We start from the raw sequence: 25161 nt of genomic DNA on the forward strand, positions 1-25161 counted from the left end.
GTATGCTGAAACCACTCAGGAGGACAAAGATAGCAACTTGTTGAATTTAGAAGTACTCAACCGCCCAAAGATCTGTAAGTGTTAAATTAAAAGTATTTAGGTCTGAGACAGGCAAGCAACCTTCCACCTGTAATGCTAGCACTTGGGAAGCTCAAGTAGGAGGCCTGCTAGTTCAAGGCTGGTTTACTATACAGTGAGTTCCAGAACCTTTATCCAAAAAATCAAAAGTATAAAATAGGAAAAAGATCAGATCTGCCAGAAATACATGCAATCAGGATCTTAGTGAATATAATATACACTCTACACAGAGGACTGCAAAACACAAGTGCAGAGTCAGACCTGCAGCTCAGGAAGTCCAGTCCAGACCTGCTCTGTGGTGATCTGTAGACAGGTTTTTAACAGCGTGACTCTCAGTGTGCTAAGGGCACTTTCCTGTCACTGTGGTTAAGTTAGGAGGTCTGAGGAGGTTCAGCAGAGCCCTGGGAGGTACAAGCACTAGTGTTCTGAAATGGCTCTGAAAGGTCTGTATTAAAGGCACAAGAGGGGTACACTGTAAATAAATGTAGTTCTCTGCTTCTACAGAAACTGACATGCCCGATCAATGTGCACAGCCATTAATAAGTTTGAGAAAACCCCGCTGGTCAGCTTACCTCGTAGTCGGTTGTGATCTGTATGGCCCCATCATGGACCCCTTCTAGCTTCTTGGCAGTAAGTTTGACTCTGAACACTGCAAAGTGTCCTGAAGCTAATGTTACCTGAAGCAGTAAAAATGGCATCATTTAGTAGCTGTGCAGGTTCAAGGGTCTTACTGAAGGGGGAGCACTCTGGTGGTGAGCTATGCCCACACAGACCCATGTGTGGACTTTGTGTGACAGCATCTGCACAGCTGATGCACAGAACCTTACTGCAGACACTCTCCTTTCATGACAGTGTGGTACAGATCCTTCCAATTCTTCTGTGCCCTCATCATCTACTCTGTGCCTGCTTCACTGTGGTAGACGGGCTCCACAAGGCCCCCGCAGTGTCTAGCGCTCATGGCCACCGGGAAACAGGTCACAGTACTTGCCGAGTGGGGCACATAGCCCTGCTCTTTCACTTGGGCCGGAAACACCCATTCTAACTTGAAGCAGTAAGAGGCCCACTCACCGGGGACTGGTCGGGCAAAGAGGACCGCTCCAGTTCTGGAAGGCTTGCAATCACCGTGCTTCTGTTGCCTCTCTCTGTAGCTACAAGTTCTATTGATAAGCCATCTCCTATGATATGCCAACTTTTTATTGCCAGCTTCAAAGAGAAAACAAAAAGTGATCTTGCAGCACAAACATGAAATCTTCAGTGTAACTGAGAATAAAAACAATGTCTTTACCTCAATTGGATTGCTGTTTATAATTGCAAATAAAATACTACTTGCTTCTGTAGCACTCAGTACTCCAAAATCTATGAAGCGTTCTTCTATTTTGGGGGGCAATACAAAGTACTAGAGAGATAGAAAAGGACTGTATTAGACACCAGATCACATGTTTAACAATGTTACTGAATAAAGTGTCCACTAGGAGACACTAAGGTTTCTACATCTTATGTCTATATTTACAACTACATGATATGCTGAGAACTTCGGACAAGGACAATCAGGAGTCAGGGATGGAGAGGCCATTTCCTAGCAGCTACTTCCCTGAAGTTCTAGGAAAGGCTAGGGAGCTCTGACAATCAGGCAGAAGTCTGTGTTCTCAGTACTCACAGATTACAAATAATAATTAGCCCCTTGCCTGGACTGAGCTCTAGAGCTGGGCACACCTAGCTGATGAAAGATGTCCCATCTTTCTCTTCCCCAATGCCTTTCATTGGCCACATTCACCAAAGCTTGTCTGCAATTTTCCCTCTGGTTTGTTTTCTGTGCCATGAAGACCTCTGCACCTTCCTTGTGTTGTGTCTACTGCATTGCCCAAGTGTGCATCTTTACCATCCAGCCTTCTTCTTCTCTGGTTCTTTGCTTTGCCTGGTGTTCTCCAACTTTATCCAATCAAGGTCACCACTGTGTTTCCTAATAGTCTCCCTGTCCCATTTGTTCTCCATTTATCTTTGTTCTAGATTCTCTGTCTTACAATGTAAAAGTAAAGCAAGAGAAAATAATGTAGAAAAAGCTCCGGGAAGTGACTGGAATTAAAGGAGCTAAATATATCATAAATATATCATATGGGAGGGGGGGACTGATGTGAAAAATTTCAAAAGTAACTCCTAAGTTTTCAGTGGTTTGCTTCTCTGAGCAGTCAGCAAAGCCTGAGCTGTCCCAGTGTGAATTAGTCCTTCATCCTGTGAATCCAATCCTGTACATGCGACCCACTCATCAATCCTGTAGGTCTCAAAGGGAAACTGTGGTAGCAACACAGTGCTTGTGTTCAATCAACCCTTATCATGCTTTATAAATGTCCCAAGGAGCAAGGGCAGTGAATGCAGGGAGTTACTATACCAAAGAAAAGCTATAGAGTCCTTTCCTTAAGGCAAAAGGTGAAAGTAATAGTTTAACTGCAGTGCTGTGTTATATATTAACCTGTGTTCCATTTACCACTATCTATTCTAATTTCTAAATTAGAACAAGACCAGTATGGGCAGTCAGTCTTCCCCATCTGTAGATTCCACATTCACGGATGTCACTGTTTGCCTACGAATACTACAGCATTCTCCATAAGGGCCTGGCCTGCGATAATCACAGATTTGGGCATCTATAGTAGATTCCAAGATCACTTCCCACTGGACACTGAAGAATAGCAACCCTTAGTTTTGGAGTTCTCTGGGGATCCTAGGAGTCCTTTGTGTGTGAGTGTGTGAGTGTATGTGAGTATGTGTGTGTGTGTATTTCTGTATCCTGAAAGCACTAACTAGGAAGGAATCCTCCCAATTGCCTGACAATATCCAAAAGCACAGAGGTAGGACCTTGACGACATACTTACATCTAAAAAGCCTGTGTATACCCGCACAGGTAAATGAAACTTAGAAGCATTGGTAACAAGTAAAATGTTGTTGTCTATGTGCATGGATGAGGTGGATGGCATAAAAAACAGGGTAAAAATGTATCCCGACTCATTAGGAAGAATGAGAACCGGCTGGCTGAAGTTGTGCACCTGGGGATGAAGCAGAAGAGCAGGGTTACTCTCACCTGGATGCTAGAGCAGCAGATGCCAAGCAAGCGGGCTCAACGCACCTGAAACATTATTCTGGCTTCTTCTGGTAACAGCACATCATGAATGAGGATCGCAAAACTGAAAGTGTTCGTCAGGTAGATCGGCCTCTCCACTGGGTCAGCAGGACTGTCCTGGATGTGAAACAGCGTGGCGGCGTGATCAAACCCCAAATAACTACGGGAAGAAAACAAAGCAGGATGAATCCTCTTTACTTCCATGTGCCCAACTTGCTTGGTATACATTTAGCATTAAGCCACACCATGGAATTACAACTATAGGCATTTAGTGGTTAATTTTTATAACTTCATTCACCATGTGACTTAACATTTTGCTCATGAAATACTGAAATGAAACAGCGGACGGTTCCCTGCTGCAAGCTGAAATTCCATGGACAGCATGGAGAGTGCAGGAAGGCTAACGCTGCTGAGGTCACTGCAAGCATGAATGCATGCATGGCCACAGTGGGCATCTACAGGCTGTGTGTCGGCACACTGCTAGTTTAGGAAAGGACAGAAGACTGCCTCAAGTCACCGAGGAACAGGCTGACATACCTCAAACAGAATGGCACAGTGAAAAAGGTTCAAAAGATTTAAGTAGTTAAAAAGCACAAATTGACTTATAAATTATTAAATCTAACACAAACCATAATATTCCATTTTCTTTTGCCACCTTAGAAAGTCAGAAATAAACAGGACACAGAAAATTTTCCTTTATAGTTGTGGTTATCCTTTTCACAATAACCCATCAGGTTAGGTGAACTTTTATCAATCAGCAAAAAATTACAAACAAAAAGTTACAAAGCTTCTTTTAAGACAAAACTTACCCATCTAGAACTTCTGCTTGGTAGGGGATTTCGAGTTTAGAATAACTCTTTTCCTTTGCTTTAACAGTTATTTTCCCAGAAAATTGAGATGGCTTTTTTGCTCTCGAAGCTGCAAGGAAGCATTAAAAAAAAATCATCTATTTATGTGTGTGTGTGAGGGTATTTTTGAAATGTAAAAAAATTACATTTCCTTATGTGTGTGTGTGTGTGAGTGAGTGCGGGTGAGGTGTCATGTGGCACACACATTGACAATTTTCAGGACTATCCTCTTTCCTCCATGTGCGTTTTCAGGGACAGAACATATGCTGTCAGGCTTGCAGCAGCGAGGCCTGAACCCTGAGCCATGTAGGCAGCTTCTTACTTTTTACTGCTCGTAAGTCTGTGTGACTTTATGCAAACTGAAAGTTTTGTTTCTGAAAAAGGAAAGCTTTTACACTGGCCAACAGCACACTTGCAAACCGCGCTCACATTTTATATAAAAAGCAGGTTATCTTTCCTGTAGCGAGGCAAACAGGCTCGTTTGAGGCGCTGGTGTCACTTAGGACGGCAGGCTCCTTAACCCTCAGTACAGTGAGCATGTGAGGACCATGCAGACTCTCTCCCACACTGCTGCGCTTGGTTGGCTGCTGCCACCCTCACCGACTCCCTCATCTGATGAGCCGGGGTGTGAGCTGGGGACTCTGGGCAGATGTGGGTGTTGGAGCACCAGGCTCAGCTTTATCGCTCACTCCATGCTCCGATAAGACAGGTGTATTGGATGAAATGGGCATGTCCGGGGTATCAAGACCACAGAAAAGACATGCTCTTCCGAGTTTCAGTTCTTATTTAATTGTATATCTAGTTGAGCAGCTGTTATGTCATAATTTAAAATTTGCAGTAATAAATTCAATAAATTTCTCTTAAAACAAGTGAAAAATGGAATGAAGACAGACTGTAAACATGCTGACGTCTGAGCTAATGTTTCAGGTGAGACTGGGTATGACCAGGGAGGCGTGGTTCTAGATATGAAATAACACATCAAATGATATCTATCACTTGTCTGAAATAGTAGCTAATTTGACAATACATAAAGGCTCTTATTTTAGCTTAGACAGGACTGTCTGCTTTGCTTAAAAAGTCAACACAGAAAAATGTTAAAAATAATATTTTTGCCTGTGAACCAAAATGTGCTTCTGGAAGTTAAATATAGTATCAGTTAATTAAAACACCCAATGACTTCATAACTAAGGTAAATGTCGACTGCTGTGACTAGTTATCCCACACTACAGAAACTTCCGACCCTAACACATCTGCTTAGGTTTCCTGATTGTACATACTGTTTTAGGTTTGTGGAGTTATATTATGAATTAATAAAGTAAGTTAATGATGAATCTTCATAGGGGAAAATCAATTGAGGCAGTAGTATTAAAATAGTCTGGATTTCTATATTAACTCATCAACATAGGAGCTTTCTAGTTTGTCAAAATAATAACCACTCTAGGAGAAAAAAATGAATATTTACCATCAAAACTAATGCTGGCAACCTTGGTATATTTACTTTCAGAAGCTTTTAACGTAACTGGTTTAAAATGTACCGTGATAGCGTCATTTTGTGGTGTTGGTCGAACACTCTGCGAAGAAAACAAACCTGTTATTTTAGTCTAGTAGTTTAGGTAGAAAGAAAAGCATACACAAACGTAAGGCGTAATACTAGTAGCTGTAAGTGAAATAAGACAAGAGCAAAGCCCGACTTTCACAAGAACACTGTATGAAATGCAGTGATGGCAAAGTATGAGATGACTAAGTATGACACCTCAGGACGAACTCACACATGGGAAACCTAAAGGTCTCCTTCTCTACATGAAAGCCTACTTTCTAAGATAAGAGGACAAGAAGATATCTCAAGACTCATCCATCTTGAAGAAAGCCACACACAAAGGTGCCCTGAAACTGTGTCCTAGTAGGAAGAGTGAGCACACCTCAGGGCACTGTGACCCCATGTGGCCTCTGCAGTGTTTCTCCCCAGCTTGGCAGGGTAAGCACGGTCCACTGTCAAAGGGTAAGGCTGCACTCTAGTGAGCACTAGGGACTGAGGCTCACTACAGAGGCACTGAACTTGGAAGTGAGGCTCGGATGCTTACAACTTAGGAAATCAGGTCTATCTACACAAACTTAAAGTTAAGACAAACAAACAAATAAACAAACACCCCACTAAATGGTGTATTTTTAGTATATATTTAAATTGAACACTTTATAAGGTTTATTTTTTTAAATTATCCTCAATGATACAAATCATTTTAACTGAAAGAATTCAAAGATATCAATTCTATCCGCACTGTTCTAATAAAGAGAGCCTCGGGCTGGTGAGATGGCTCAGTGGGTAAGAGCACCCGACTGTTCTTCCGAAGGTCAGGAGTTCAAATCCCAGCAACCACATGGTGGCTCACAACCATCCATAACGAGATCTGACTCCCTCTTCTGGAGTGTCTGAGGACAGCTACAGGGTACTTACATATAATAAATAAATAAATAAATAAATAAATAAATAAATAAATAAATAAGCAAATCTAAAAAAAAAAAAAAGAAAGAAAGCCTCAGAGTATAACGCAATGTTTCAACAGTCGGGTACCGAGAGGACTGAAGCCAGGCTCCTGACTCGGTACAGGGCCACTTGTCTGACATCCTGGTATACAAATTGCACAGTAACCTTAATTCTAAGTATCAAATCATTGGGGCTGTGTGAACTTGACATCAAAGCCCACTTATCCCCCCCCCTCCCCCCAGGACAATCCTCCACCTGTGAAGCTCATGCCTGCTTCACGGCCGGCAGGGCACTAGATTCCTCCCCAGTCGAGGCTGATCCTTATAAAGGAGAACTCTTCCCAGTCTGAGCATCAAATGTGAGTCCCTTGAAGCCACAACAGAAGTGAGAAGAATATGAAAAAGGACACTGGCCTGCAGCCTGGTGCTTGCTATGGCAGGGACTTAAGAAGATTAGAGTAACTCCAGGGCCTGCCAGGGCAGCTCACTCTCCCACGCACTGCCATTAGCCCTGGGGGCTAGCAAGACCTCACAGGCTGGGGCACCCTAAGGACTGCTCCCTCCCTCCCGCAGAAGCACTGCTGGAATCCTTGCACCTCTGCTCTCCCAGCATGAGCTTCTCATCTGCTTCACTGTGCGCTGAAGACTGGGCTGGGAACCAGAAGATCTGCTCACAGCAATTCCTTACTTATCAATAAGCTTACTGTTAGTAGCAACCGTCTAAAACACAGACCTCTCCATCCCCTCAAGCATATGTAAGCATTTTGAGAGTAAACAAAGAACAGCTAGAACTGTGAGCTAAGCTGCAAATGGAAGGAAGTTTCTTTTGCTTTTATTGCACGATTTTACCACCCGAGCAAGGGAAGCCACGGAGCACACGTGGCAGGCAGGCAGGCAGCAGGAGTGCAGCTGGAGCCCCAGCTGCTCGTGGCCACACTCAGGCTCACTTCCCCACCTGTGAGAATTTCTCTAGGGTATGATCTGTCTGCGGAGCTAGAGAGCTGGCCTTGTGAGCTGAGGCCTCAGAGGGCTTTCCTTCACTGTCTACCTTGTGAGACAGCAACAATGGAAGCACGGCCATGTCCAGACATGCTCCCTTGCTGCAGCGGTTCCTGAGGGGCCACACCGTAGCATGCTCTCTGTGGTAGCAGCCTTGCAAAACCGTACCAGAAAGAACAAGTCATGTTTTTTTGCTGAGATACAGTTGTTATAAGCAGGAAGATCTTAAAATACATGTTGAAAAAAAATGATTCTTTCACTTCAAATGCAATACTTTAAGCATTGCCAAATGAGAGAGAGAATTTACATTCAGAGTTATCACTGCAAAACATACTGCACTAATAGTGAACAAATGTAAAGTTGGTGAGCCACTTTACACAAGGAGTCTGAACTGTGCACTCTTAAAAATAAACCTGAATCATCAGGTAAAACTCATTTGTCTAAGGAAATAACAAATAAATAAATAACAAACAAAAATCACAATAAAATACTTAAAGTTCATTCAGGTAACTTAAGATGAAAAAATTATTCAAAATCATTGCCTTGTAATGAACTTATTTATACTAGCCACTTTAGTACTAGTTACTAACTACTGCTAATTCAAAGATGACTTAAGAAATGGGAAAGCAGGGCTGGAGAGATGGCTCAGTGGTTAAGAGCACTGACTGATGATCTTCCAGAGGTTCTGAGTTCAATTCCCAGCAACCACCTGGAGGATCAAAACATCTGTAATGGGATCTGATGCTTGCATCTATTCTTAATACATGTTTAGTCTTTTCTCATGATATTCAGGTCAAACTAGCACTCAGTAATTATGTCAGGTGTGGTGTGCATGCCTATAATCCCAGTACCTAGGAAGCTGAGGTAGATCTCTGTGAGTTCAGAGCCACGTGTGAGACCTTGGTTTTTTGTCTTTTTTTAAAAAAAAGATTCCAAGACATATTGAGCAGTCAGAGCATGCCAACAAGCGAGGGGAAACCGGCTAGTACATAGCAACTGGATATTTTGTGTATACATTCACTAGAGCAAATGTCAAGCTGATACAAATGGCTCCCACTCATCAACTACCAAGGAAGCTCATGCAAGCCTCCCTTTGAAGATATCTGAGGCACATGGGTGTCATGATATCAGGAAGGCTGTTTTCTCAGTTACATGACAGACAGGAGGGCCTGAATGTGGGCCTTCTGTGCATGGTCAGGGGATCACATCTGGAGCTCCCTGAATTGCTATCACACACTGGGAAGGACCACAGTGTTTAAAGAGAGAATAGATCTTGGAAGAGAAATGAATAAAATACACATTAACATTCAGCACAGCCTAACTGGAGGAAAATGACTTCTCTAAAGACACACCAGGCTCTAATCTTGTTATACTATGTGAAAGAAATGCTGAAATAAACAGAAAGCACGACAAAGCAAAGCTTGGTTCTCAGAAAACTCAGTTTTCAGTGAATGTAAGAGAGAGATCTACGCCCATGTGACCTCCCCGACTGAGCACCATGACAGCACTGGCTGGTCTCTCTCATCTTTTACGCTTGTGCCAAAGTAGGCACAGCGTTTGTCTACAATGTGTAAGTCGGCTGATCCTTTCCTTACCACACTTAGATGGACCCAAAGAAGTCTGGGTTCAAAGTGAGCTCAACGGTAAGGGGGACTTGGGCAGTCTGAGCCACAGCTCCACCTTCAGGATGCAGTCTAGTGCACAGCTGATGCTGACAGTTATTAAATGAACGAGTAGATGAATGAAGACCAGGATTCTCATATCCTACATACAACCAAGAGTCTACAGGTCACCACAATACAGAGCAAGGACTTAACCCTGCTGTTAAATCACACAAACGCATGTGCACGTGTATGCACACACAGTGTGAGTATGTGTGTGTGTGTGTGTGCGCCGACACTCAAAAACTTACTGTTATTGGTACATCCTTTGTTCCTGAATTTAGTAAATGAAGATTTAAAACCTTTGGTAGATCTGTTGAAATGGAAGAAAAGAAGTGTTTCTTTAAAAGGTGTGCTTCACAGCAAATTAGAATCTTTACCTCATCAAATACAATGCAAAATTAGTATAGTAAAAGCAAATTAAATTTCAAAAATATGGCCTTTAATCCTGGACAAGTAAGTCTTAATTACAAATTACAAAATCAATCTCAAATTTTGTACTTTTTCCTTAATCATCATCATCATCATCTTAGCTTGGTTGTTTATAATTTTAAAATTAGAATTCTTTCTTTGATCACTAAGATAAATAAAAATATTTATTACATTGAATGTGTGAGGAACTAGATTAAGAAACTATTTTCTGGGGGCTGATGAGATGGCTCAATGGGTAAGAGCACTGACTGCTCTTCCAAAGGTCCTGAGTTCAAATCCCAGCAACCACATGGTGGCTCACAACCACCCATAATGAGATCTGATGCCCTCTTCTGGCGCATCTGAAGACAGCTACAGTGTACTCAAATACATACTTATTTATAATAATAAATCTTTTAAAAAAAGAAACTATTTTCTGACTCCGTTTTCTACCTGAAGATTCAAGTTACCTCACCCTATTTTCTCACCGGGGAGGAGGTTTCGAAAAAACACTTTCTACAAAAATCACAGGACCCACTGAGAAATGGCTTTCAAGTTGAATTACAAGCAGAGCCATCAGAACTGAATCCCAAGTGGATTACTTTACGGCTCATGCTGGTCTGAATGAGAATGGCCCCCACAGGCTCAGACATTTGAATGTCCCCAGAGGTAGAGCTATTCTGAAGGATTAGGAGGTGTGGCCATGTTGTCAGGGTGGGCTCTCCTGGCCTCCAACTAGCAGGTAACACGTGTGCTCCTGGCTACTCCTCAAGCACCATGCCTGTCTGCCTGCTGCCATGCTCCCATGACGATGGTCATGGATTAACCGTTAGAATTCTAAGCAACTCCCCCTGCCCCCAAATTAAATGCTTTCTTTTATAAGTTGCCTTGGCCATGGTGTCTCTTCACAGCAACAAAAAAGTAACTAAGTCAGACCCAGAAAGGCTTTTGCTACTTTACCTTGTGTTCTAAGTGTTCCAAAATCTAACATTTCAGTTGAGGAATAGATTCCAGGAGCTGGGAGAAAAGAACAGTGCACAATGATCACTCTCTCAGCCAGGGCAGGGCGTGCTGAACAAACCTGCACTCAGTCAGCTCTCACTGACCTGTTGTAACTTCAACCTCAACCGGGAGAATGATGAACTCGGTGCTGTCTGATGCATTCGTCTTTATCCGGATGAAGGCTGTGTGATTGTCTGCTTCTCTGGAGGAAAAGCTGGCTCTCATCACTCCCTTGGTTTCATAAGGAGGGATTTCCTGTGAGTAAACAGACTATAATGTAGCAAGTGCCTGCAATGCTGTACAAATACCTTGTTTATTCAATTAGATGACACAGAGTGAAGGTGCACTGCTATTTTATACACCTATCAAGAAAAAAAATAGTACATCACCAATTAAACATATGCTTTGATGACTGCAGCACATAAAACCTCTAAGCTCAGAGAACGTTTCAACACAAAAACAAATGAGCTTTTTTAGAATGGGTGATGGATGCTGTGTCAAGACAAGTAAATCAAGCCAACGGTCTGAAAACAACCATAAGCTGCAAAAAACCTCTTAAAAGCCTAACTGGTCTAGAAAATCAGTTGGTTGTTTTGTTTTAGTAACATGTCAGTTGTGTATTTAGTCCTGAAATTATCCAATAGAAATGTCCCTATCAGAGGGCAGGATTTTCCAGAAGTGCATAGTGTTCTCCAGATGATAGCCAGGTTGGCTTTGGACTCTTATTTCTCTCATTTAAAACCTAACACTTTTCGTAGTGCATTCAAGTAAATGTTTTTGCATGCGTGCGCGCACCCCCCCCCCCCCATAAACTTTCAGACTTCTAAATGCAAACACCCACACACACACTCTACTAGATAACTCTGTCGTCTCAAAGTAGATAGAAAACAGGCAAGTGGAAGCCTTCTGGGGAAAACCCAGATTGTTTTCCAACTCTAGGAAGTGGTCTCAGTCCCTGGGACTCTCTGATGTACAGTGAAGTGGGTAGGGTGGCATCAGGCAGAAGACAGACAGGAATGGTGGAGCTGGGCACCACGATGCCTACAGACAGCCAAAGCTCTGGTCCTGTCTACATAGCCAGCAACCTCTTGGGAAGCCCTGGCTCTCATGATAAAACCTACACATCAACTGTAGGACCTGAGCAGCGGTTATGGGATAACCACAGGGGTTGCAGCTGTGCCTTGGAGCTGCTGCATCTCCTGATGGTTCCACAGACTGTTAGTGGTTAAACTCCCTTGTGGCTGAAGATAATGTTCTCACTACATAAAAAAAATTAAGGTGCAGGGCGCTTTCCCACACACTAGTGAAGGTCTGCATCCTCAAAGATCCTGCTTCTGTTAGAAAGCCATTTTTACTGTATTTGGCCTCCACCCCTTTTCAGGGCCTTTCTAAAGCATCATGAGAAGAATTACCTATGGGGCAGGAAAATCTAATCTTAATGTGCTATGATCTGGGAGGGGAAATGATCACTTTATCTCACAAATACGCTAAATCAAAATAGTCATAAGATAAATAGTCACAAGATGTGCTTAAAACCCACAACTTGATTAGGTTGCTACATCCACTGTGGGACAGCCCTCTCCAATCTGCCTTTGCTCAGTAAACCTCTGCTAAAACTGCCCAGTGTCTCAGACCAAATTCCCGGTGAAGTAAACCCACACCCTCCCCAACTGCTAGGATGTGGATGCAGGTGGCGGCCTCTCCGGAGGACTCATTCATTACTGGTTATTATTCTGCAGTCGCTTAGGGATTAGGAGCTTTCTGCCAGGTTCATTATAGCTCTCAGCTATTTCCAAGTCGATTCACTTAGACACTTTCTAGGCACTGCCTATCAGTTTCATAAGGAAGAGAAAACAACCTATGATAGGGAAGTTTGACCAAAGACATAAATTTCACAGCCCCCAGTTGTAAATACACAGTAGGGCAATAGCTTGTGAAATAGAAAATTGAGCAAAAAAGTTGTACTTGTATGAAAGTTTCCAAGTTGGATAGGAGCGTCTCCTGTCGTGAATGTCTATAAATGTATGTAACATTGAGCACCGGATGTAAAGTGATTGTGTAACCGTCTCCTGCAGTGCTCTGATAGAAATGCAGCTAACAGGAAGCATGGGGTGTAAAGGGACTTCTGTAGAGCCCAGCAGGAGTTATGGAGCCTGGAATCCATGCTCTGAAGGGATCTGCGCCTCTCAGTGCCTCACTGAGCATGTCTGGGTGTGTGCACAGAAGTGCACATACACACTGACGTCAGAGGTATCAGATCCCGGGACCTCATGTGGGTGCTGAGAACTGACCTTGGGCCCTCTGGAAGAGCAGATTTCTAGACTTCTAGGCTACATATTTCTAGTTCCACTTTTGAAAATAAATACTAGATGAAAAGATTCTCAAAGGATTCTTTTAGCAATGGTATACAGAATGAGTTTTATTTCTTTTAAAATCAATCATACAATACACCCTTTCTCCTTCTATTGTAAGCCCTGTTGAATCTAAGGATGTTCTAATACACTACCAAGTTTAAGTAATTATGGTTAGCAAGCCATTTCAAAATGTTTAGTGTTAGGATCATATGATAGAGAGTTATACTTTGTGTGTGTGTATGTTTTTAGGTTGATTTTTAAAAAGATTTATTTACTTTTATTTTATGTGTACAGCGTTTTGTCTGCTTGCATGCCTGTGCATCTCATATGCTTGCCGGGTGTCTATGAGGCCAGAATAGGGCACTGGATTCCTTGGAAGTAGAGTTAAGGATGGTTGAGAGGCACCACGTGGGTGCTGAGAACTGAATTCCAGCTAGAGAGCCATTGCTCCTAAATACTGAGCCATCTCTCTAGTCGTTTCTCCTGCCTCACAGCCTAAAATCGTTTTTAATGTGTATTTTCTTTAAACAAAATTTTGGGCACATTTTCTGAAAGTGTCTTATTTCAAACAATAAATAGATGAGCAAGATTAGCTTTTAAGTAAAAATGCCATCTTTCTTACATACTGAAAGGAATCTGAAAAGGAAGTTAGATCAATTTTCCCTTTATGTTGAATCATTACCATACACCTGCAACTAATCTGTTTCTTTGTATTCTGTAAACTATTTCATGTTTATATTGTTTTAATTATGTTCATAATCTATTCTTCATGTTGTATATCAAAAGATCCTCATGTTGATTTGATGCCCTCTTGCCACAGAGTCCCAGAACCTTGTCATAATGTATGTAATGAATGGCAGGAATAACTCTTCTGTGAACCATTTAAAAGAAGAAGAAAATGCTGGACTTCACAGGAGCACACACGAGCAAGCTCTGCTTCCACTTACCCACAGCTTCCTGGTGCCTCCTTGCTGACCTGTTGGGAGCTCTAGGTGAAGGTCACCTCCACTCGAGTACATCTCTACGACCTGTGACAAAGAAAGTACACAGCACTCTCACTTCTTGTTGGGCAGGTGTAGAAGCAGATACACTAGGGCAGGCACTAGCTCCCATGGCTCATCTGCAGAAGCAACTGACTCAAGTTAACTCTGAAAGTAAACCTGGAAGCAGTGTAGTTTCAGAAACTAGGTTTTAGGAAGCAACAGAACACCTTTTTTAAAAAATAAATAAATAAAAATAAAGATACATGTAAATGATGAAGTTTTAGAAATATAAGTTTAAGGCTTTTGCAGTGCCACATGCCTGTCTTCTCAGCCCTTGGGAGGCTGAGGCAATCTTGAATTCAAGGCCATCTGCGCTGCACAGTCTGTGGCCATCTTAGGCTACATGAGGCTATTTCAGAAAAACAAAACCAAAAAATGTATACGTACATATCAATTTTACATATAGCTAGATCTAGTGGTGGATCCAATAACAGTGCCATGAGAAGATTAAACACTCTGAGATACATGTACAATTCTAATAAAGATCAAAGCACTTGGTTTCTGAGTTGAGAGTGTATATGCCTAGCATGTGCAAAGCTCTGGGTTTGAACCCAATAGCACACATACCAAAAAAGGTCTCTACAGGAGGGCTGGAGAGAGAGAGTGGCTAATGTGCAACAACTCTGCAAGGCTGGACTGGAGCAAAGTCTCACGGTCTATGGGATGAAGGGAACTACAGTTGACAACAGTTAGTGGCCATTTCAAAGATCACAGAAGATGTCGAGTGTTTTTAATACACAGGAATAGGAAGTGATGGGTAAGCCAACTGCCCAGAACTCATTTTCTCCTGTAGACATGTACTGAAATGTCAGAGTGGTCCATAAATATGTGCACTTAACTATGTTTCAGTTAAAACAGAAATACAAAGATATTTGGTTTTGAAGCTTGTGCCTACAATGTTTTTTTAAATTAATATCTCTGGTGTACAATAAATGACAAGTATTCAAGTATAACCCGGGAATTGCTGACCTTTGTATACAGGCATGAAGCCATCCCTGCAATGTAGATATTAAATATAGCCAGTGCTCCAAAATTCTCTCCGCCCCCCCTCTTCTCAGGCAGTGCATATTCCTTTGACTCTGGGCATTTTCCTGTGTTGCCATATTGCTGTGAGATAGTTTCTCACTGAGCTGGGAGCTTGCTGCTCTTTCAGATTTGGCTGCTTAGTGAGCTGTCAGAATCGGCTTGACCTTATGTCCCCAGTGCTGGGATTACAGGTAAATTCTACCATGCCAAAGTCTTTCAGTGGGTGCTGGGGATTAGAACTCAGGACCTCATGTTGGAAAAACAAGCATTCTTATCTACAGAGCCACCTTCCCAGCCCCTCTTCTAGAGTTTTCTACACACAGAGTAAATAGTATGTACTATATCTGGCTTGTTTTGTTTTTTTCTTTCAATGTAATTACCTTGAGATTCACCAGGTTCTATTAATAATTCATTTCTTTTCTCTCTTTATGGTTGCTTTGCTTTGTTTTATTCATCTGCAACATGGCCTTGCTACAGGTTGTCTGGACTCAACAATCCAAGTACTGAGATTAGAAGTGTGTGCCAACTTGCCTGGTCTCACATCACAGTTTCTTACACTAACATACTGGTGATGTCTAGTGTTGGGTGACATGAAGCTGCAGTAGGTACTGACTGAGGACACTTGTTATGGACACCTGCCTTCTTTTCTTTTAGGTAAACATTAAGGAAGAGAGTGGGCAAGATGGTGGGAAACTTTAATAGCAGAGAACTTTAGTGCTAACAAAGAATAGATACATTGATTTAACTTTAGTAAATTTGGGGCAAAGTAGTAGTAAGTAGGGGAACTGTGATACTTGTTTTATCATAAAGTCTCCCAGGAAGGAGTAAGAGAGAACAAAGCAGTAGGACATCTAAACTCCAAGATAAGCAGAAAAGGTTTTCTGCTTGCTTGCTCTCCTCTGTGTATGCTGAAGGCCACGCTCTGCAGGCTGGCTAGAGCTCTATCTCACTGAGTACTGTGACCTGCCATTTGGCACAGCTGGGCACAGCTGAGCAGCAGCACGTCTGTCCAGCAAGTGCCAGGCCTGCATGATGCCCCACCTTTAGCAAACAAACAAGGAATAACTGGGAAAGGAGTAGAGAAATTAATTCAAAGTGAAGATAACTAGGTCACAACAAAGACTGAGGAAAATGGGTAACACGCAAACAGTGTGGACTGCCCCACATCTCTTGAGCCCACCTAGAAAACCCTAGGACTTTTTCTAACATAGTCTTGGCAACTGTGACAGACTTGAGATTTCTTGCTAGGCACTAATTCCCACCAAAATGAAGATTAAACTTACCCTCTGGAAAAGGACAGAAACTCACCTGTAAAGGCTCACTGTGAGGATTGTGTATGTTTATTATGGGTGAAAAGCTGCTGTTTACGGGGACTCTGGCCCCAAGAAATGGCCTTAATCGATACGGATTTGGAACCCCAACACCAAATACCTGTTTCAAAGGGGGGAAAAAAGCTTTAGTTGCGTTGTAAACTAGCATTTTCATAGTTACAGCTCTCTTATCTCTGGAGAACAGTCAGTCTAATTTTGATGCGAGCAATGCTAACCACCCCTTGAAGTGGCATGCGTAGATCTGCTTTCCTGTGTACATGCATCCAGAATGAGTTCTGGATGACTTTTAGCACAGCCCTTCAGTAGACCATGGACTACACATAGAGATGCACACAGGGAGCTGAAATTTCCCTATCCCACTAGTAAGGGATAGAGCCATGACCCAGACAATGCTCAGCTATGGAGCCCAGGCTCAGGTTAACCCCCATGGAACATTTCACTTAGGCTGACCAAAAGGGAAAGGCAACTATTCAAATGACAAATATTATTGTCTATGCTATGCCAGGCACAGCACAGGCACCGTAGTGAACACAGTAAATAATGAGCCCATGGCACTTACTCTAGTACTGGGCAGATGTGGTAAAGGCAGAGACTCTTATAAAATGTGCTGTGATTATAAAGTAAGTCACAGAAGGAGAAGGAGTTGGGGAACAGTGAGAGGTAGCAGAGGTGACATCTGAGAAAGAGCAGGGGCAGGGCCAAGAGTAGCAGACAGATGAGGTGTATTTAGGACAAAGACTTGGAGGAGCACCAGCTGTGGGAAAGGACAGAGTACACTAGAGTACAGCAGTCATTGAAGCTCATCTTAACAACCTGACAGTAACCGTCAGATACTATAGACTATGACCGCCTGTGTTAGTGCCTGGGAGAGCCAAGCCCTTCATTCTACATTAGTCTAGTCACTGAGTGGACAAGGTAGCCAGGAGTGGTAGAGTGTACATCTAGAATATGCGAGGGCCTCAGTGCATTTCCTGGTACTACAAACAAACAAACAAACAAACAAACAAACAAACAAAAGCAATAGATGAAATGCAAACCCCTGAGATCCAGGAAGTGTAAGTGCCCTAAACCTAATGTCCTGTATTTCCCATTTCCCCCTGGAGTTCACACCGCAGCTCCTAAAGGTTATCAGGTTTGCTGGTTATGACTGTACTGAAAAGGAAGCGTAAGTTCTGGTCTTACCTGGTAAGTGAACACCCCATGGTTAGATGTGTTAATAAATAAAGTATTTTCTACATTTCCTACTACTCTTGCAAGAAAAACTACATCAAATGATGTGTTTCCTCCTGGAAGAATTTTCTGAAAAAGAAAAGTAAGAAAATTAAATTATCACAAAACAGTCAGAGCATACTGGCTAACAGACAGCTAGAGTTCTACAAAACAAACACATCTTAGAATCATTTCTATAAACCAGCTGTTTCCTTTTAAACATCTAACCTTCAAGTTAGCCACACTGTTGTACAATGGAAAATAATAAAAGATGTCTTCATTACCTATCTTTGTCCTTTACTAGCCTAAAGCTCTGCTCAGATAGCTCCCTTGGACTCTGGTCATTCAAAAGTCACTAGACTGGAATAAAGGACCTAATTATACACTGTTAGCTCCAAGACCAGACAAACAGGCCCGGGGCTGAGCCTAAGCTTTCTATATAGATGCAGTGTTGTACTAAAACAGAAAGCCTGGGCCTCAATCCTCTGACCTCTGCCATTTGTCCATATGAAATATGAAATGTCCCAGCTACTTAAATTAGGAAAAAAGGAAGTCACTCCTATTATTTCCTGCAGACTGAGAATGTCATTGTAATTGGTAAAAGGAAACTTTATTACAACAAAGTAATGGAGGATATTCTATGACATTCAAGATTAAGGCTTTGCCTGCAATACAGCCTTAAGGACATTTAATGTGTAAAGCTACCAATCTCTTTCATTCTGCTTCTATTGTGAGAACTCTAAAATGCTACCCAAACTATAGCTCAAAGCATATGGCACTGAGACTCTGGCTGAAGAAAGCTAGAAAGAACATTCTTCCTGCATTATCAGCAACAAAACTGGGGGGTGGGGGTGGGGGACGGGGGAAATCCTAACTTTTCTTAAATCCATCACACAAATTGTATGGATGGTGAACAGGTCCAAATAGAGATGACATGTAAACGCTGGCAACCACAGCAGAGAACGGGAAGACAACAGGGCTATCATCCCAGGGCACACAGAGAACTCATCCACAGTTGTTAGAGGTGGGTGTGGCATCAAGTGGAGCACAGCTCCCCCTGAATTATAAACACCTGATCCTGAATTTAAGAATGAACTGAAGTCTGATAAACTTCCCAGAACACAAATTCTAAATAACCCACTGGCCATTTAAGTCATCTCATGGTAACATAAATAGTCGGAATTGATTTGAACTGAAAATACAACATATTAAAACATACAGGGAGTAGTTAAAGCAATAGTTAGAAGAAAAATTTATAACATTACATACTTTGAACATACAGGCCTTAAACCAACAATTTATATTTCTGCTTTGAGAAGCTAAAAAAAGAGTGAATGAAATCCAACGTAAGTAAAAAGAATAAAGTCAGGTAAAATTTGATGAACTAGAAAGCAGAAAACAACCAGCAAAATAAATACAATGAAAGCTGGTGCTTCAGATCTACAGAGCTGATGGACAACTCTATAGAACATGTGGAGAGAAGGCACACGGAGCTAAAGCATGCATAGCTTTATACATGTTCTATACTATGCACCGTGCATCCATACACTATGTATGGGAGGACTCAAGGAATATAGAGTTCCTCTGATAAAGAGGGTCAGATAGTATCTGCCTCTGTGTAGCCCGGTGAAGGAGAAATATCAAAAAGGAAGAGTATTCCATACCAACAGAGGTTAGAAAACCAGTAAAGGACCCCAGGAAAGAGAGGATTTTTCACAGGAGAGGGCTAGGACACATCAGGGGGAACCGTGGGGGGTGTAATGGAACAGAAAAAGGTAAACAGAGTGGGAGTAGGAGGGCAGGTTAGAAGGCACACAACAGGGAGGTACATCTAACACTAAAAGCCTTTTGAAAGGCCACGTGGAAACCTGCTGCCACAGAAACTTCTTAAAATACATACACATATACATATAGAGTATGAATGGGGTTACCTTATAATGGGGGAACGGCACCCTAAGCAGATACACATGATAGTGAATAAAAATCCTAGTACCAGGAATAGGTTCCCTCTTTTTGAGTTATTGGTCTACAGTGCTCCAGAAGCCTCCAAATATTACAAGCCATTACCAATGCTCTTGGTTAGCCTTCTACTGTCCTATTGCTAAGGGCACTCCATTCTTGAGTCATGGATCAAGGAAACATCTAGCTGGTACTCCCCTGAAAGCTGTCTCCCTACTGGCTAGCTTTCACAATGTTGGAAGGTACTATGGATGCTACCAGAGAAGAAAAGTAACCATTAATGTCATCCAGCTGTGAACCCTGTGAACTACGATAATGACAGATTTGACAAGATATGCTTGCTCACTGGTATACCAGGGGCATGCATTATGGGATTATCCAACTACTTTATGCTTGAATCTAAGGTCTGCTCTATGAGATGGAACCCATACCTAGCACTGCTAATAGGGCCGACAACCTGTAACTGGATAGCTTTGGTGAGCACCTACTACTATTCTGCTAAGTGGACCCAGCACTGACATTAAGTTTCGATGACTCATTATCACGCTAACAGGCCAGTGCATCTCTCACCCCTCCTCAAAGTGACTCCCTGCAGTAGACATCAATTAACAAAGAGACCCTAACCTGGTCAACCTGCAGACAGTTAACACTCAGTCCTAAAGGGGTCATCCAAATCCCGAGGCTCATGGATCTTCAGCAAAGAGGGGAGGGAAAGACTTTAAGAGATAGCAGGGATAGATAACTTCAAGGAGACCAGTTTTCTGGATACCCTAGGGCAGTTACAAATATGAACTCAGTGATTTTAACAGCAAACGCAGCACCTATGAAGCCTGAGGCAGACAAACTGGAGATGAGAGTTGAGGAGAGGGAGAACAGAGGAGAAAGGAGCGGACTGGAAGAGGAGATGAGCACAAATCCCGATTCTGAGCTCAGAAGCTCTTCGAGATTTATAGCCACTGGGAAAGGAAGAGTCAGTTTTCTTTACCAGTGTGACCCCTGGCAGGTCAACCACTCTTTAAGGAACTCCTCACTCCTAAGATTAGTTGGGCAATATAACCTGGATTTGAAGAGTTAGAAAACAAACTGAACAAACAAACAAGCCAAGTTAGATGGGTAGGGAGGTGAGGTGGATCTGGCAAAGTTGGGTTTGTGTTATAAATACAGATGGAGAGGACAAGACAGCTCAAAATGCAGAGAAACTCAAGAGTTGCCAGGGAAGAGATGCAACCATAGTTAACCAAGCCGTAGCTGTCCTATGGGGGAGGGGGGCAGAAGTCTCATCTGAAAGGTAAACAAGGAGCCTTGGTGGGTAGCCAGTCCTACCCACAGAACAAGGCCACAGCTTTCACAAGGCTCAGATCTATTATTGATGGGTCTCCCTGACACAGTGCCTTTTCTAAGAGAATGGGTCTGCAGTCCCAAGTTCTCCTGTGCCTAGCAGCTATCTGAAGAGGCAACTTCTGAGGGCAGGGAAGAGGGGAGCTCACCAGCCTCTGGAGACAAACAAGTGTGGGTGGACAGACCTCTAGAGCCACCTGACGCTATAGAGTCCAAGAACTCTGAGCTCCAGGACACTCCCCAACATTCCCAGCTGTGCTCCTCCAGCAGGGCAATGAATGAGGTGAGAACAAAGTACTGCCACTGCTTTCCCTACTGTCTCTGCACTCAGGAGACACCCTCCCCCACCCGGCTCCATCCCAGAGACCATTTCAGTAAGAACCCGGTGTGGGGGCGGGGCGCAGGAGAATGGGAGACTGAAAAGCCAAGGCCCCTGGGATGCAAAGAAGAGAAGGTACTAGACTGAGACAGCCCTGGAGACAGTGGACACTTGAGCAATACAGGCTAAGGACCAGCGTAAGACACAGGAGAAGACACGAGTCCTCAAGTTCAACTGACCTGCACATACCTGCCACTTCCAGGTTTCAAAGACCCAGAGGAAAAGCACTCTGACGAATTAGCAGTGCCCTACTGGCTATCCACTTTCCTTTTCTATACCATTAGGAGTATTTTCTCTCATCTATAAATAGCTTTTAGGCTTTCGTTTTTGTTCCCCTTCCTACCTTTAGCTAATTTTGTTTATATTTTTCTTTCTCTTTTCTGTGCTTGCTCTGGTTTGTTGGGTTTTCAGTCATCTGTATTTTCGACTTAATTCATTCTTTAAAAAGCTTTTACATTTTAATGTTTGTTATTCTCCTTATATTTATCTAGGCTTGGTTATGATGTGTGTGCACATTTATGCACTTGTGTGTGTGTAAATGTGCTTGGTTCTGAAGTGTGTGCTCATATATGCACTTGTGTGTGTAAACATCTAGTATGTGTCCCATGGTGTGTATGGATGTCAGGATAACACACAGGCACCTTAAGTCGGGGTCTCTGCTGATTTCCCAATGCATACAGCAGGCTGGCTGGCCTAGGAGCTTGCAGGGACTCTTCTATGCCTGTCCCCATGTCCCTGTAGGAGTGCTAGAGTTAGACTACACTATGTGTCCAGCTTTTAGTTGGGTGCTGGGGACTTGAACTTGGGTCTTCATCGGCAGACCATTGTTTCCTTTATTTAGTCTAACTTCTTGCTCTTTTCTCATCTTCTTCATAACATGCTTCTCTTCTTTCTCTCTTTGTTTCCTAACTTTGCTTCTAGTTCTCCCTTCCCTGCTTCTTCTTTTACCCCATCCATTTGTTATTTTCATCCTAACCCTAAGTAATTTTAAAAAGTAAGACTTATTTTTGTGTGTGAGTGTTTTGCCTGCATGTCTGTCCGGTGCCTGATGAGGTCAGAAGATGGTGCCAGAGCCTTTGGAAGTGAAGCTGCAGGTGGTTGTGAGCGGCCATGTGGGTGCTGGGAACAGAACCTAGGTCCTCTGCAAGAGCAACAAGCACTCTAAACCACTGAGCTGTCTATCTAGCCCCACTCAAAATAATTTTTAACTTCAAAGCCAACTCTCCATTAGCTTTGTCAAGTTTTATTAAACAGTGGTATGCAGGTGGCATTTACTTTATTTTCTGTCTCTTTCTTTGTCCTGCATGATTCGATGTTACAGCTATAAGCTATAGCTCTGGCTTTTTCCTTTCTAAGGGGAAAGGAAATTGAGCTCTTAGGGGCAAGCTGCACACTAAAATGATAACCAAATAAGTCAGGAAGACAGCGAAACAAACATGCACAAACTGCAACGTGGAAAGGTAGAGAGACAAGGCCTCTCCTGCAATTACAATTCCTTAACAGTCAGAGTCAGAAACCGAAGTAGCTAAAACAGCTGATGGATAGATATCATAAAAGCAAAACCCCCAAGAAGGGCAACCACACAGATGAATGAGGTAAGGAGACCAATCCTGGACTGAGAGGGAAAACAGCAACAAAGAAGAGAAAACCAGCAATGAGAGGTGAACATCAGCAAAAAAACTGAGACTCAAAACAAAACAGAGTCACTAGAAAAGAAAAGCTCAACGACTCAAATAAAAAGCAGAGTGCCAAGTGTCTCTGAAAGACTTGCCCAAGCAGAAGGAAGATGTCAGCGGTGGGACACAAGGTCAAGCATCCCTAAAGGAACAGGCAAACTCAATGGCAGGGACCAGGACCTCCCACATTTGATTAAGAGACAGGACCTAAGAATCCTTGAGGTAAAGAACTAGAGATAAAGCTTAAGGCAGAGAGAACCTACTTAATAGAATTATGGTTAAAAAATCTTCCTAAATCTAGAGAAAGAACTGAACCACCGAATGCAAGAGACTTAAAGATCTAGGTGTACACAGCAGAGAAGCAGCACCAAGTCAGGATGTCAGGAATTCAGAGCAAAGATACAGAATGCGCCGAAGGGAGAAGCCCACACGTTTACAAAGTGAGACTCACCAGAGCAAGCTCTGGCTCTGGCTTCAGCGACTCTGTGCTGAGAAAAGCCTGGGCCAGACACTTCAACCTGTAAAGCACTCAGCTGCCAACCAAGATGATCATGTTCAGCACAGCTCTTTTAAAAGCTCTGGAGAAATCAGGACATTTCGAGACAAGCACAAACGAGCCATCAGCACAGGAGTGCTTCAGAAAGAACGCTCTGTACAGAAAGGGAAGAAAGTCTAACACACTGTAGTCTAAAGAGCATAAACTCCATGAGGGGAACGGATGATAGGGGCGATCAAGGAAGAACTCTGCCATAGCTAGCCTGTCACTCAGAAAACTCTCAATACTAGCAGGAAACAAAACCACACAACAATCCCCATGATAGCTCCCAATAGCAACCTTAAATGTTAATGGCTTCAATGTGTCAATAAAAGGACTCAGATGGGCTGAGTTGGAAAAAAAAAAACTGACTATATGTTGTCTCTAAGAAATATACATACCTAACTGGAAGACACTCAAAAAGTAAATTTATCACCCAAACAGAAGCTGATGTAGTTATTTTGATATGTGATAGAGTTCCAAATAAAAGATATAATTCATCAAGATACAACAATTTTAAGTAATAATGTACCCCATTTTGGTGCTCCTGGTTTCATAAAACAAACACTAGTGGGCACAAAGGTTAGTCAGATCCTGACACAAAGAGTGGGTAACCTTCAAATCCCATTTTCTTACTTATGTATTTATTTGATGTGAATAGGTGTTTTGCCTGCATGTATGTCTGTGCACTAACCTGTATGCAGTGTCCACAGAGCCCAGAAGAGGGCGTTAGTCTGCCTTTGGGACTGGAGTTACAGATAGCTCTGAGTTGACATGCCACTGGGAACTGACCCCAGGTTCTTGGGAAATGCAGCAAGTGCTCTTACCCAGTATCATCTCTTTAGCATTACTCTGTCCCCCCACCCCCACTCCCCTTTTTTGTTGTTCCTTACTGTTGTTTGGGTTTTTGAGACAGGGTTTCTCTGTGTAGCCTTGGCTGTCCTTGAACACAGAAATCCCCCTGCCTCTGCCTCCCAAGTGCTGGGATTAAAGGCGTATGCCACCACTGCCCGGCTCTGTCCCCATTTTTAGACAGGACATTCAAACAAGAACCAACAAGAAACCTGGAGTTATATTACATAATAGCCCAAATGGACTTAACACATAGAATATTATACCTAGTAGAATAGAAATACACATTCTTCTCAACAGCCTATGGAACTTTCCCCAAGACAGGTTAAGTTTCAAAGCAAGTGATACAGAAAATAATCAAAATAATTTCTTTAAAAACTTTAAATGTGCCGGGCATGGTGGCGCACGCCTTTAATCCCAGCACTTGGGAGGCAGAGGCAGGTGGATTTCTGAGTTCGAGGCCAGCCTAGTCTACAAAGTGAGTTCCAGGATAGCCAGGGCTACACAGAGAAACCCCATCTCAAAAAACCAAAACCAACCAACCAACCAAACAAACAAACCTTTAAATGTATTTGTGTATGTACATTAGTATGTGGCATGTGCACACCATGGCACATGTGGAACTCAGAGGACACTGAGGGCTGGATCTTCTCTCCCATCATGTGGGTCCAGGAGATCGCACTGCACTGGCTTCAAAATAATGTCTTATATTTCAGGAGACAGTGGAATAAAAGCAGACACCAGCCACTAGGGAAACCATAGAACTGTACAAATGCTTGGACACGACATGGAGAAATTCTCTTAAATGACCAGTAGGTCACTGAAGTCATTCTGGGGAGGGATTATACCTGGAAATTTCTTAGAATC

General features: G+C 42.7%; 1 protein-coding gene across 4 annotated transcripts in view; it reads right to left on the minus strand.

Moving 5' to 3' along the window:
- Positions 1-25161, minus strand: part of Tmem131 (transmembrane protein 131) — a 147426-nt gene that overhangs the window by 31877 nt on the left and 90388 nt on the right. For all 4 annotated transcript variants that reach the window (NM_018872.2, XM_017321814.2, XM_006496150.3 and 1 more), the window contains exons 6-18: positions 17529-17645; positions 16324-16446; positions 13894-13974; positions 10697-10847; positions 10551-10607; positions 9431-9492; positions 5501-5609; positions 4000-4108; positions 3197-3350; positions 2946-3116; positions 1364-1474; positions 1147-1281; positions 651-755 (exon numbers count right to left, since the gene is read on the minus strand). In NM_018872.2, the coding sequence (NP_061360.2) occupies positions 651-755; positions 1147-1281; positions 1364-1474; positions 2946-3116; positions 3197-3350; positions 4000-4108; positions 5501-5609; positions 9431-9492; positions 10551-10607; positions 10697-10847; positions 13894-13974; positions 16324-16446; positions 17529-17645 (1485 nt within the window). The remainder of the gene's footprint in view (positions 1-650; positions 756-1146; positions 1282-1363; positions 1475-2945; positions 3117-3196; positions 3351-3999; positions 4109-5500; positions 5610-9430; positions 9493-10550; positions 10608-10696; positions 10848-13893; positions 13975-16323; positions 16447-17528; positions 17646-25161) is intronic.

This window comes from Mus musculus, chromosome 1 (assembly GCF_000001635.26).
Source record: "Mus musculus strain C57BL/6J chromosome 1, GRCm38.p6 C57BL/6J".
NCBI lineage: Eukaryota > Metazoa > Chordata > Mammalia > Rodentia > Muridae > Mus > Mus musculus.